Source organism: Leptinotarsa decemlineata, unplaced genomic scaffold, assembly GCF_025532065.1.
Source record: "Leptinotarsa decemlineata unplaced genomic scaffold, Ldec_3_MD MMD2_P_RNA_scaffold_1, whole genome shotgun sequence".
NCBI lineage: Eukaryota > Metazoa > Arthropoda > Insecta > Coleoptera > Chrysomelidae > Leptinotarsa > Leptinotarsa decemlineata.
In genome coordinates, this window is record NW_027412523.1 from 2,855,769 (window position 1) to 2,870,382 (window position 14,614).

Sequence of the window (14,614 nt, forward strand, 5' to 3'; positions counted from 1 at the left end):
CCTGGACTTAATTCCCACATAAATGGGAGTAAAACACAAATCCAGATCTTCTTCGTTGCTGATTTCTGTTTCCAGAAGTGCAAATTTTTCCTCAATGGTTCTACATGGTCCCAAATTGTCCTTCTTTTGTACACAGAACTTATTACGCTTTCCTCCATAGCTAGGCTACCTGGCTAAAATAGGTTGGATAGGCGCCTAGCGTACTTTCGGATGGTTTCTGGAGGTTAGATGGTAGTGGGGTACCACTGCGGCTACTGCCGTTCTGTTACTCACGTTTATAAATAGCAGGATGTTCGCCAGGCAGTTATCTACCATTCACCATCCTACCAACCTTCCTGCAGTGCGGCCCCAGCTTGAGAGATGTATTTTGACCTGGCAGACTAAAGCATCCAGAGGGACACAAGTAAACATGTCCTCATCCTCCCCCACTCCACCTCCAACAGCAAGGGCATTTCCTGCGACGGGCACCAAGAGCTCCGCCTTGAATAAAGGCAAGGAACCGGCTGCTTCTGCACATAATCTCCCTCACTTGTGCACCTTCACGGAGGAAACCCCAAGAAGGTTAAAGAAGGCGCGCAACGACAGTATTGTCGCTGCACCTTCCAAAATCTTCGCGGAGACAATACATCTTTCAAGTTCAATTTGACCCACTTCCCGGTATCCCATTGACCTGAAATTTTGCATGCTGGCCCAGGTCCGATGACAATGCATGTTAATCATAAACGTGACCTGATGCTGCTGCCAGGACCGGCTCCGTACGAGAGATCTCCTCAGCGGTAAATAACAGGGACACGAAATTACCGTTTCAAGTTAACGCTTTCATTGGCAAGTTTCTCATTTCGTTTCAATTTCTCTTTCTCTAACCTTGAGGTGGTACATTCACGATATCATTTTACACCCTGATGCCATTCAGTCCTCGGCACGGTCTCACCTTGACTTGGACGTTAATTTGGTGAAAGATGCGCTACTTTTTTCAGCTTAGAGCTTACTGGTGCCTGACGAAACACCGTTCCGGGTTTGATTTGAGAGTTTTCCTTCTCTAAGACGCATTGCAGACCAATGTCAATGACGCCTATCTCACCAAATTACTCAAGTCATGGTATGCCTCTTGTTCCTGTTGCTCACATTGGGTGATGGACCCTCTTACTCTGCGAACTTAGAGGGTGGTAGATGATAATATTTTTTTATAATGCAAATAGATATGGGTTCTTACAACCTACTACACCATTTATTGTCTTCTTTTTAGAGTCGGGAAGTGGGTATTTAAAGGTAAAAGCTTGGTTTAATTTTTTTCTAGAAATATATTTTTTTTATTGAAGCCAACCCTGGATGTGGCATCTATTTCATGGCGGGCCTACCAACTGCCTATCATAAACGAATGCGTATACAAAATTTCGTGTCCATGCTATTTACCGCTGAGAAGATCTCTCGTACGGAGCCGATCCTGGCAGCAGCATCAGGTCACATTTATGATTAACATGCATTGTCATCGGATCTGGACCATCATGCAAAATTTCAGGTCAATGGTATACCAGGAAGTGGGTCAAATTAAACTTGCAATATTTGTTAACATCCATACAAATCAAGTTAAATAAAAGCTTTTAAGGCAGAGACTATATTTTTTGGTGAATCGTATTTCTGAAACATGGAATAACTTACCCAACGATGTTGTGAACTCTGACTCAGTGAATAGTTTTAAAAACAAAATTGACATTTGCTTATTTAATATTACTGTCGACACATTATTTTAACAGCTCGACACGTGTTTCGATAATCAAGTGATCATCTTCAAGATGAAGATCAAAGTAAAAAAATTACTTACTTGCTTAATCGTTTCTATGCATATAATAATTATTTTTCTTTCTATTTGCATGCATGTTAATCTCTTTAGTTTTTAGGCTTATATAGGAATCTGTCCCCAACCTTCATTTATATGTAATAATAATAATAATAATGTACTGCTTTCTAATTTGACAAATAAGAAAATATTGATTGTGTGGCCTGAGATCATTTTGGGTTCATCCCACCTTCTCTTTTTAGAAAAAAAACTTGGAATGCCTTAGTATTCATTTTTATCTTTTCCAAAAAGTCGTTGATATACAATAAAAATCGAGTTGTGCAAGAAAAACAACAGCACCGTTTGATGAGATCTATCCAAATGATAATTTGAATCATACAAACGTCTTGGAATCTGTTGGCAGGTTTGATGCTAACAGAAATAGAATGAATCGACCTGTTTTGAAGGAGGTTGCATAAGACCCACTTCATTTCTAATTCCACCAGTTATAAATGGACGTTTTTCAAAGGAACATTTCAACTAAAAATTGCCCGGATGAACGGCAAACGAAATATTTGGATACGTTCCACATAAATCGCTTCAAAGAAACACCAGACCCCTAAAGAGGCTCAAATGCTCGATAGAAATCAAAGAAACGAAGAAATCAAAGAAACGATAGAAACGAAGCTAAGCCCACCACCAATGAAATAAAACCGGAAACCTAAACTATTCATGTAGTACCTGCAGTGATGACGAATAGAGTACTTCGTGCATTGCCACAAAGTCTTCGATGTCTACCGCAGTCGTAGACGAAAACGTTGGCATAGAACCTACAGATGAACAAACCTGGACACGGTTTTGGAAACGGGGTAATTTGGGAGAAGAATTAAGTCATTGTTCACAAAATAATTACCATTTCTTCGAACTTCAATGACCAAAAACCTTTTCAATGAATATTTAGCGAGGATCAAAAAAACTGTCGCCATTGAACTTTGAACTTGAACTTTTTAAAACTTCAACGCAATCGGAAGCCGATTGCATTGATTTTTTTCAGTGATATCAAAAGTCATGGAGGAAATCGTGAAAAACCATATCATCAGTTATTTGGAATGCTTCAACATCTTAAGCGATCATCAAAATGGCTTTCGGAAATAGACACCTGCTATGATATGTCACCCATATTTGGAATAACGCAATGGAGAAACATGGAGAATCAAGAGATGTTGCTTGCTATTTCTAAGGCTTTTGACCGTGTGTAGCATGAGGGTTTGCTGGCCAAACTTCGATGCTATGGCTTGTGGACATATTCATCATCTGGTCCCACGGAAAACAAGAACTAGACCGGTTTGTGACCTACCTGAACAACATCCATCCCCGCATCCAGTTCACTACCGAAAGAGAGAACAGGCAGCTACCTTTCCTAGACCTACTTATAACACGAAAACCAACTGGCAACTTGGGTTATACAGTTTACCGAAAACCCACACACACCAACCGCTACCTACAAGCAGCATCACACCACCACCCTACCCAGCTACAATCCGTAGCCAACACGTTAATATACCGCAGTTTCCGCCTAACAGAACCAACAAACAGGGCAACAGAATTGAAGGAGACAACAAAGGCTCTGCGACAAAATGGCTACGGACCAAAGATCATTCAAAAGGCCATCGACAGACAAAGAAGAACCAAAAAAACATCCACTAGATCGACAGAAGACTCTCCACACGACAGACAATCTGTGACACTACCTTATGTCAAAGGTGTGACTGACAAAATCGGGAGAATACTAAGACGTAAAAACATCCGGACAACCTACAAACCGCACAAAACGATATCCAGTTGGCTGCCCAGACCGAAAGAGAGAATTTCCCTAGAAAACCAAGGAGTATATAGCATCACATGCGAGGACTGTGGTCAACAATATATCGGTCAGACCAACAAACGTATATCTGCCAGAACCCAGGAGCACAAAAACTAGATAAGAACAAAACAAACTTCCTCTGCCCTCTTTCAACACCATTTACAAACAGGTCACAAGATTAATTTTTAGTCCAGATAGCACAGGTGCAAAACCCAAGAATTCGACAAATCAGGGAAGCTATCGAAATCGAAAAGCAAGGTCTCATCAACAAAAGGGATGACTCACTAAACATCCCAAAGATTTGGAAAACAATAATTAAAAACAACGCACAAAGACAACCACAAACCGATAATGAACCATCGCAGGTAGGAGAACTGCCAAAAGTCACTAACAACCCTCAGGTAGAAAAACAGGTAGGAGAACTGCCAGAAAACAGGTAACAAATCCATATAGTTTACGCAAGCGAAACCATATAAAAACACCAAAAGAAGAACCTAACATCAGTTACACCTCTCGAAGAGAAGCAGTAACACGTCTTGATAATGCCATCTGAGATGATGGCGAAACGTCGACTATCGAATAGTACACAACGGATGAACACCCGGAAAAACAACACATCATATTCCACCATCCGTGAAAACCTTCATTGTAATATAGGTTTTCGTAGGTTTTCACGGATGGTAGAATATGATGTGTTGTTTTTCCGGGTGTTCATCCGTTGTGTACTATTCGATAGTCGACGTTTCGCCATCATCTCAGATGGCATTATCAAGACGAGTTACTGCTTCGCTTCGAGAGGTGTAACTGATGTTAGGTTCTTCTTGTGGTGTTTTTATATGGTTTCGCTTGCGACATTTTACTCAAAATATAATCAATGTGCTTGTTCCAAGAGAGTTGAGTATCAATGTTCAAACCTAAAAATTTTACAGATGAGGTTTGTTGTATTAACTTGCCATTTATTTTGACCACAACACTGCGCTCATTCTCATATAATGAAAAGACGATTGTATTCGTTTTTGAGCTGTTCAGAATGAGACCATTTTGAGAACAATATTTTTGCATATTAGCAACTACTTGATTGGTCTGACTCGACAATCCCTCATAATCTGAAGACTTCAGAGAGAACGAAGAATCGTCGGCAAATTGCACTGTACAATGTTGACGATTACTGTTGTTGAGGTTATGTATGAATAAAAGAAAGAGAAAAGGTCCCAGGACGCTACCCTGGGGAACACCAGTGGGAACGACACAGGTTATACAGTGGAAGGTACCAGCCTCCAGTTTAACCCTCACAGTTTGCGTTCTGCAATCCAGATAAGATCTCAACCAATCCAGAGATAAGCCACGAATTCCAAGACAAAACAGCTTGCTCAGAAGTAAATCGTGATCAATAGTGTCGAAAGCTCGTGACAAGTCGAATAGAACACTTATCGTTTTTTCATTTCTATCGAGATTAGAAATGACTTCATTGACTAAATTCACCGTGGCATCCTGAGTGGATTTGCCAATTTGGAAGCCATATTGACAGTCTGGGATGATTTTATACTTCTTGCAGAAAGAGAGGAGTCTTCTTTGATAAGTATTCTCGAATGTTTTGGAAAATGAAGATAATAACGCAATTCCTCTGTAATTGGAAACCGAGTGCTTGTCATTTTTCTTATGGATAGGCACTATTATTGTAGGGAATATAACTTCAACTGAGGAGATAATAATGAGGTATAAGAGGAGTTTGATCAAATTTTCAACCACCTTGAACAAGAGGTTGCAAGGTACTTCATCCACGCCACTGGAAGTCTTAGAAGATATCGACTTCACTATCTCGAGTAGTTCTGTTTCATCCAGAGGGTATAAAAAAAGAGTTGGAATTGATGTCACAGTTATTCCATTTGGATTTCAGGACATCGGCTACGGAAGAACATCTTCACCGGCAGCAGGAGGTTGCATATATTAATGAGGATCTAGAAGTGATTTTGAATTGGGGTGAAAGTAACAAGGTTCAATTCAATGCCACAAAAACCCAGGCACCGGTTTTCTCCAAGAAGATAAATGTCTCCGAATCGGATATAGTAATGACAGGACAGACAATTTGTTGGGAGTTAAAATGGACATCAATATGTCTTGGCACAATCATGTCGCTGGAATTGCAAAGTCTGCTTCTCAATAGTTTGGAACACTGTTTCGAACCAGAAAACTGTACACACCTCAGCAACTTTTGATGCCTTATAAAGCTTAGATCAGACCTTCTTTGGAGTATTGTTCTCACTTATGGAGCTCCGCCCCCAAACATACCCTGAAGTTGCTGGATTCCATCCAGAAAAGAACCATCCGCCTGATTGGAGACAGGAACATCACGTGCAACCTTCATAGACTGGAACATCGAAAGAAGGTTGGATATTTGTGTCTCTTCTATAGATACTGTCACTGGAGGTGTTTAAGTGACTTGGCACATTTGATTCCACCAAGAGAGGTACATATCAGAGATACGCGACGTACTGTGGCTGCTCATCGTTTTGAGGTTCAACTCAGTGCACCTCGAACTTCGCTGTTTAAGAACTCTTCCATTTTGGGAACTGCGTTTATGTGGAATAAACTTCCTGAGAACGTATTTCCAAATAGATTTAATCTCCAGCGATTCAAATCCAATGTGAATCGCTACTTTCGCACAGGCACCGCTCTGGGAGCGCCTTGAGGATTTTCCTGTAGTGCTTGTGTTTTGTCCTTGGAAAAAATTCATAAAATAATTCGTAGGCATGACTTAGAGATCCTCATAATGTACTTGTGATGCACTGTTTGTCCCAACACCAAATCGTTATTTTAACACCTCGACACGTGTTTCGATCACGAAGTGATCATCTTCAAAGGAAGATTATTCTTCCTCAAGAAGAAGATTCGAGTACTTTGACCGATACCTCATCGTCTTCGATAATGTTTACCGCAGTAGTAGACGAAACGTTAGGCATAAAACCTGCAAACTACGGCCAAAAAACAGGGAAAATTCCTTTAACACAATCTTGATTTTATATATAAGGGTGTTTCCTGAAGTTCCTATGAACATATTATGTCCGAAGTTGCTTCGTTTCTAAGACACAGGGCGTAGAAGATTGAAAAAAAAACGGTATTTATAGAACATCATCAATATCATTACACCGATTTGGTTGAAATTTGCTACATTTATTTGAAGTAATAACGAATCAACCTCTGAAGTTTCCTACCGTGATTAGGAAATGCCCTGTATAATCACAACGATCTTTATTTCAGTCCCTGTACTCCTGTACACATTCGTGTAAACGTAAATCCAGAATAAAATATTTCAGGAACAAACTGCGTAGCAGTTTTCACCCGGTAAAAATAACTTCGAGTCGAAGGCACGTCTACTACGTATGACTACGTCAACGACGAGTTGATAAAAATTGTTATGCTCGGTCACATTACCTATTATTTATTGCAGTGGGTGACGTGTCGAGTGAATTTCCATTGATATACGATCCAAGTGACAAAAATTCATGCATCGTCGTGCCTGACGATAACCTAGAATATTCTTTCTCGTTTTCATAACCCACCCTTTTGTTTCTTCTAGCGATCAATTGAATATACACGTATTTATCTCTCTTTCTTGTTTTCTATTCTGCCCTCGGTCGTCCTTCAGCCAAAAAATGTCTTTGTTTTGACAAAAAAAATCTTCATTATAACCATTTTGGAACTTCCAGCCAGTCTTATGAGAAAAATACCCGTCCTTCGCAACCAAAGATAATGAAACTTCGACTGGAACAAATAAATTTTCATTGCAAAATGGGTGAATTCATGTAATAATACGAAGGTTGCCTTTTATATTTAGGGATTAGAGAAGAAAAACAAATATTAATCATCAAAAACCATTTTATTGTTTTTCAAAATATTCCCCATGAAGATCTATACACTTTTGCATGCGTTTGAACCAATTGTCGAAGCACTTTTGCTACTCTGATTGAGGTATCTCCAAAACATGCATTCTAAATGCAGCAACCGCTTCTTCAGGTGTTGAAAAACGTTGACCTCTCAGTTAGTTTTTTTATGTGCGGGAATAAAAAGAAGTCATTCGGTGCCAAGTCAGGACTATACGGCGGATGACTCATCAAATCGATGTCTTGGGTGCTCAAAAATGCAGTTGTTTGAGCCGATGTGTGAGAGCTCGCATTGTCGTGGTGAAGAGTGATCCGTCTTCGGCGGTTGGTTTTCCTGATTTCTTAAAAGACAGCTGGCAAACAAATGGTTGTGTACCACTCAGAATTGACTGTTCTGCGTTGTTCTAGTGGTACGGTTGCGACAAGTCCAGTTTTTCCGGAAAAATAGGCAACCATTTGCTTGGAAGTGCTTCGTTTTGTTGGATTTGGCTCATCTTGAAACACCTATACAGTCGACTGCTGTTTACTTTCGGGCTCATACTTGTAAATCCACGATGTATCACCTGTCACGATGTCATAGACGTATTTCAAAGCACCGCCATCGTATTTTTTGAACACGAGCCTTTTTTTGAGCGATTGACAAATTGTGTGGGATCCAATGCGAACAAATTTTTTTGACAGTCAAATGTTTATGTAATATTGAATGTATGCTGGTTCCACTAATGCCTAAGGGTGTCTCAATCTCACGGTAGGTCACATGACGATCTTGCGATATGAGTTCGCGCACGGAATCAATGGTCTTGGAACAACAACTGATTTTGGACGACCTTCGTCTACGACCACGATTGAATTCAGCATACCATCGATAAACACTGGTCCTTGATGGAGCTTCATCGCCAAAAAGTGGATCAAGTTCATCCATGCACTGTTGCTGAGTTAATCTACATCGAAAGTTGTATCTAAAAAGTAATTGCACGATCCATTTTTGGACCGGGATGAGTACGTATACGCTCAAAACTGTTCAACTTCACGATAGAGCTGTCAGTTGCCAGATTGCAACACAAGGGTTGCCAAATCCCGAAACATAAAAGGTAACCCTCGTATAGACTTGTTGCTCCATCCCTCGTACGGATGAAAATCTTCAATTTTGGCCGGTTTACTGTCCCCAGGCAAGCCTTAACTTGATGAATAAGCATAACTTCAATGAAGGAAAATCGTATCCTCGGTGAAAACTGATACTCTCGTTATTTCAATAACCTTTTTTTCTAAAATACTGAAATTCATAGCATGACTCAAGTGATAGTTTTCAACACGCCAATAAAAGTTATGACTAAGTAGTATTTCGTAAGGTTCTCTACTTGAAAAACCTTAGAATTAATCAAGATAAACCGCTGATAGTTCTACTTTAGATACAAAATCGTTTTTTGACATGGAGGGTGACATGTTACCGTAGACATCCCTCAAGGAGGGTATAATATCTATCGCTCCTGTTATAACCTAATACTTGCCAAGTCCCTAATACATCATAGTAAAACTGCAGGAGCTCAATGTTAGGTCTATAACTTAGTTGTTATCATAAGGGTTGGTCATAACACAATTTGACGTTGATATGAAAATTTCCAGTTTGATGGCAGCTTTAGCAAAACTACATTGATGCAACAATTTTTCAAAGGAATGCAATCGCTGAGGCAATTCGGAAGTTGACACCAACTGATATTTTCATGATCTGAATAAGCCAGATGGACCATTGAAGATACCGGTTATGATTTCACTAGCCGCTGATTAATCATCTTAATTCAAACAGAATGCAGCCTAGCTCCCTTACCTTTACGACGTGTGGCCGTCAGAAGGACAAACTAGACACAACTGACTGGGGTTTGATGACGGTAATGAAGTGTCTCAGACATCCGTACCGACCTTTACGAGGTACCCCTATCTGGCTAGGGTGGTTGGGTGAGTAAATTGTTCATCCGTAAACAGAAAATATGAGGGGCTCATTAGACAGAGTGTCTGGGCCTTCTATATCGGGAGGGGTCGTCTACAGCTTAATCAATAGCATCCCTAACTAACGATTTCACTAGCATTCAAGAAACTTATAGTGTTGAAGTCAGATACGTTTTTTTTAAAGAAGCTAGAATAGCAGCATCCCATGTTCAGATGTTTCTGTTTATAAGGGTCCATGCGTTCGCGATCGAACAGCAGACCAAGCTGTTTCGACCTACTATACGTCAGTGGTACTGCATTTTAACTGAGTCTAAGTAAACATGAAAGAATGTATCATTTGTGGGATCCACAAGAAACTGAAACTTGCCCATCCATGATAGCAGTCGTAAAAACAAGCCTTCACCGCAAAATAAGAATTCGTCTTCATTTCCAGAACCATTGGGTGCAATGCTATCGGGTCCTGATGCCTTATGGGTACTGAGATCAAGAACGATTCGTCTGACTCAGGATGCATAGAAACTTCCTGGTGTGATCACTTGGACATTCCGCCATGTGATATATTTTGTCAAAACCTATCGACCTACAGCATTTCTGATAAAGGAATAATAGCATTGGGTGGAATGCCATCAGGTCCTGATGCCTAATAGCTACTGAGATCAACAACGTCTGACCAAGATCACTTGGACACTTCCCCATGTGGAATATTTTGTCAAGAACTCTTGACATACATCATTCTTGATGGAGGAATGATAAAGAGATCTGATAAAATTCAGCATTCCATTCATAGAGGCGCTGGTACACATCAAGTGACACTGCTTGACTATGTCAAGTTGGCACTTCAATCTTCGAAGTTGTTCACATTTGGTAATGAATTGATATTAACTGTCCTTAAAGATTTGGATAGAATACCCTCGCCGGATTTAGATTCATGCACCATCTACCAACATGTGTACCAACTTGGGCCAATCTCAATTTTCGCGACAGAAGAAGGTAACCGGTCTTGGTCTGACTGTTTCTGGCAATGAAGCACACTGTATGGGGTTTCATTTTCTTGATGGCTCAAGGATAGAGTGACCAAACAACTCTGTTATTTTTTCTCTTGAGGAGTTTTCAATCAGCCTTCCAAGCATCATTTGTTGATGAAAAGAACTGTACAAAATGATCAACGCTCATCGAAACTTTCAATGATTTTGAATTCACTTTGGCTTTGTTTGGGCTTGGTCGGGTGTTAAATGACCTCTGTCTGGTGCCTCTAATATAATATTTTTGGTTTCCAAAGAGGCATTCCGAAGCCATAGTTGAAAGGCTGTTGCTTTAAGGTGATTTTGCCCAAACTTTGTTAAATGCAGGTGTGTTGTTCTTGTGGTTGCTCTGATCACAAACATGATTTCGTAGATTATATATCAGCTGCTTCAGCGAAACAATTGGAGATTTCAATTTAGAGAATAGGTCAAGAATATGCTTATTAGTAGTTGAGATAAGTGAGTGATCTAGGCTCTCGAGAGATACTTGTACTAGCACTTTGCAGGAGTCAGAATTATTGATTAGAGAGGGGAAGAGGAGGTTAACTCCTCTGATTCAACTAGGTTTCACTATCTTCGTCAGAGATATCAAGCTAGTCCTTCTGGAGGTGGCAAAGAACTGAGTATTTGACAAAAAAGTTGGTAACAATCTATTTGTTATATATAAAAAAATATCACGCAAGAGTACTTCGATACGTTTTTTGCATTAAAATGCTCTGGGTATTATTCTACATGAAACATGTCTAAAGCCCGCATTTTTTTGACAGGTGCTGAATTCAGGGAGGCCTAATTCTTCAACTTCATCCGCTGAGAGTATAGATCAATACTGTGAAATCTGTGAAATAATGTGAATCATTTCGGTTTTCTACAATATCAACTGCCAGTTTTAAGCCCGATTCAAGTCAGAACTATCTTTAGGTGGAAATTAGGTCGAGTCCGCTTCCTACGCGTATCTCCAAATGAAACAGGATATCCTTATGATCTAGACCACAATCCAAATAATTTGCAAATGTCGTGCAGAGATATCTTGGCACAAGGTAATACAACAACTATAATACCTGTTTAACATGAATTTCAGGACTTTGAAATAATAGACAATAAATACTTGAAGTTATATTGTTTTCTAATATTTATGACGACAGTACACTACGAATTTCAATAGCGGGTTTCACTTATACCATCTCAAGGTCATATCTATACTAAAATGCAAGGAAATAATTAGAAATTTGTCCAATTTAGTCATCTAGCTAACAATCTGTGTGGTTCTGAATAAATGGGAATATAATAATCATCGGAAAGAGAACCTGTCTGTCGAAAATGTAATGGAGCCATCGCAAAATAATTTTGGGGAGTTAACTAACGACTCATAAAACCAGAGAAAAAATTGAGGAACAACATTCGGGCAGTCAGTCAAACACGGCAGCGGTAACAAGCTAAGGAAACCAGTTGATTGTTATAAAAGTAAATGCACTACTTACAATAATTCTATCGATGTAAAGTAATTTTTATAAAGGAACATTTATACTTTGAGGTTGAGTTGAAGGAATAAAAATGAAGTAAAATTGGCAATTTTCTGCTCGATTTTCTGTTTTTGCTCGCACTGATGTTTTTGTAATATTTATATAAAAATACTGATTTTCCAGCTTTTTGAATGCCTACATTTTTTTGATTTTGAATGTACCAATCCAAATGAAAAAAAAACACGTTCCACATCAACCTGGCAATCATGGTGTGAATAAAAACATTCTGAAAATGTCTTTCTCGATTTCACATACGACCCTGTATAGATAATTTTCATGCGAACTGTCTGAACAAAGTTCAAAACTATAATGCTAGAGACAATTTCCGAAAGAGCTTAGAAACAATCTGTTCTGTTTAAAATCTGTTTTTCCGTTAACCAGCTGTCGCACCCCTACGAACGACAACCCTCAGAAGTCGAAACTTGTGCGAGCTAAGGATTAACGAGGTCTTACCTTTTAACGTGTGATTCCTAACAATGATTATGAATAAAAATAAACGTCTGTTGTTTGATATTTTTCGTCAGTTGGTTGCGTTTTCTTGCAAATTTCATGCAAGAATTACTTATTTACACTTTTTGTAAATTGCTCTGTATTCACCTTTTCCTTTTAAGCTTTTCCCATAAAATGATCTCATATTGCATCCTTCTTTCTAGCCGACATTAACATTATTTATATTTCTTTATTTTTAAAACACTTACAGGATTTGTTTCCCAGGAGAAGCAATTAAAAATTGTTTGGAAACCCGAAAAATAGTGACACTGATCCTTTCAATTATTGCCTCTATTGAATCATCTCAACTTTGCCTTATTCATATAAAATTACACCCCTTTTTCGCGAATTGACCGTATTTAGTAGTACCTACCTAGTATAATTCATTTGAGAAAACTGAGATATTACCTAATAAATGATTATTTTCCTCAATGCCATAAAACTGATTTAAAAATTGATACTCCTCTTCGGAAATTCAATAGAAAAACTAGATTGGAAAGCTGCCGTACCATTTCTTGTTGAACGCCACCTACCGCCAAACTCTAACCTTACTAATTGTCCTGCTGTTTTAAACATAGATATAGGTAGGTACAAATCTAATGATTCATTATTATAGCTATTATTTATAACTAGCGCCTTTAAAAACCACAACAGCCATATATTTATATATCTATGTAAAAAATGGGAATATTTACAGGGTATAAACTCCAACAATAATTTAATCGCCGTAGAAAATCGATATAACGTATATCACCACTGCCAACAGCAAAGAATGAAACCAGCTAAAAATCAATTGTTGCAGAAATTGCAGTATTATTATATAATACTCCGTTTCTGACTGCTTTATAATTGGAAGGTTTTGAAACCTTGTAACTACATTATTCAACAACGGGCATCGACAGTATGTGATTTAATAATATAATGGACAGATAAAACCCACGTGCTCAATGCCCACGATCTCGTCCTAGAAATGTTACCTAACTAGCATTCTAAAATTACCGCAGGAAAACGTACCTTCATATTATGTGTAACCAAAGACTCAAAAGAGCACAGCGTGTATACCACGTATGCCCTGATGAGTTCAAAATTGGTTTTGCTCTTGAAAGCCGCCTTGGCATCTTGAAAACTGATATCCAGAGGATCCTTCGGGGGTTGATTTTGTACGGCTTGAGTCGGATTCTCCACCAGCGTCTCAGTAGCAGCCGAAGATTTCAGTACAGTTTGATTGAAATTGATTTTACTAGCTTGAGAGCGGTCGAACAGCAATCCGTATTTCTTATAAACACTACATCTGATCACTGTACGGAGAAAAGCCATTACACGGTGTGTGTGCTGTTAGAATCGAGATGTCGTTTGTTGTAATCCGAGATACTTTTACGAGTTGTAGTAACACACCAACCTCCTCGTACGCGAGACTAAGGCAAACTGTGTAGTTCTAATTCTGACGTTTTCTATTGAAAAACACCGCCGCGCGCACTGATTGGCATGCCCAGTTGCGTGCCGATTGAATACGGTTGAACTGTGGCAGTCGGCAGTACTTTTGCACGAAAAGCTGTTCACAAATATTTATAACACACACAGGGTATAAATGTTTCGATAGACAGGTAAAAAGTCGGTTTACACCTGAAGTTCATGTGAAAGAAGAACACCGGCTGCTGGAATGTCACTTTAAGAATGAAACTGACGTTTTTTAGTTCATTGGGCGAAACGTCAGATGTATAAAACGAAGAAGAAAAAGCCGGGGTATCGCTGTCGATCTCTCTTTATGTGCAGAAATAATCAGTGGCGTATCTGGAGAATTCTTCATGGATGTGTCTGTTTAAGAAAAAATAATAGCATTCTCCGATAAAAACTGATACAAATTTTAAAGGAATATAAAAATGAATGTAAAATCATGAAAAAGCAATAATATATTGTATGATTAATTCTTCCAGTGCACGAAAGAGAGGAGACAGTTGAAGGCTAGAATTTTACAGTGATTCAATACCTTTTCAGGTATAAAATAAGTCTCCAATAATTTCAAAATAATTAAAATAATCTGGATTTTCGCAAATTTTCCGAGAAATTTTGGAAGTTTGGAGTTACAAATTTTTATAATTGCTCATTCTAAAATCTTA

General features: G+C 38.9%; 1 protein-coding gene across 4 annotated transcripts in view; it reads right to left on the reverse strand.

Annotated features, from left to right (window-relative positions):
• slgA (proline dehydrogenase slgA) overlaps positions 1-14,157 on the reverse strand; it is a 67,362-nt gene extending 53,205 nt beyond the window's left edge. For 2 of the 4 annotated variants that reach the window (XM_023174643.2, XM_023174642.2), the window contains exon 1: positions 13,512-14,156. In XM_023174643.2, coding sequence (XP_023030411.2) covers positions 13,512-13,814 — 303 coding nt within the window. In that variant the 5' untranslated portion in view covers positions 13,815-14,156. Of the gene's footprint in view, positions 1-13,511 lie in introns of all 4 variants that reach the window. The other 2 variants (XM_023174644.2, XM_074178427.1) reach the window with 2 other exon arrangements.
• Positions 14,158-14,614: the final 457 nt, after the last annotated feature.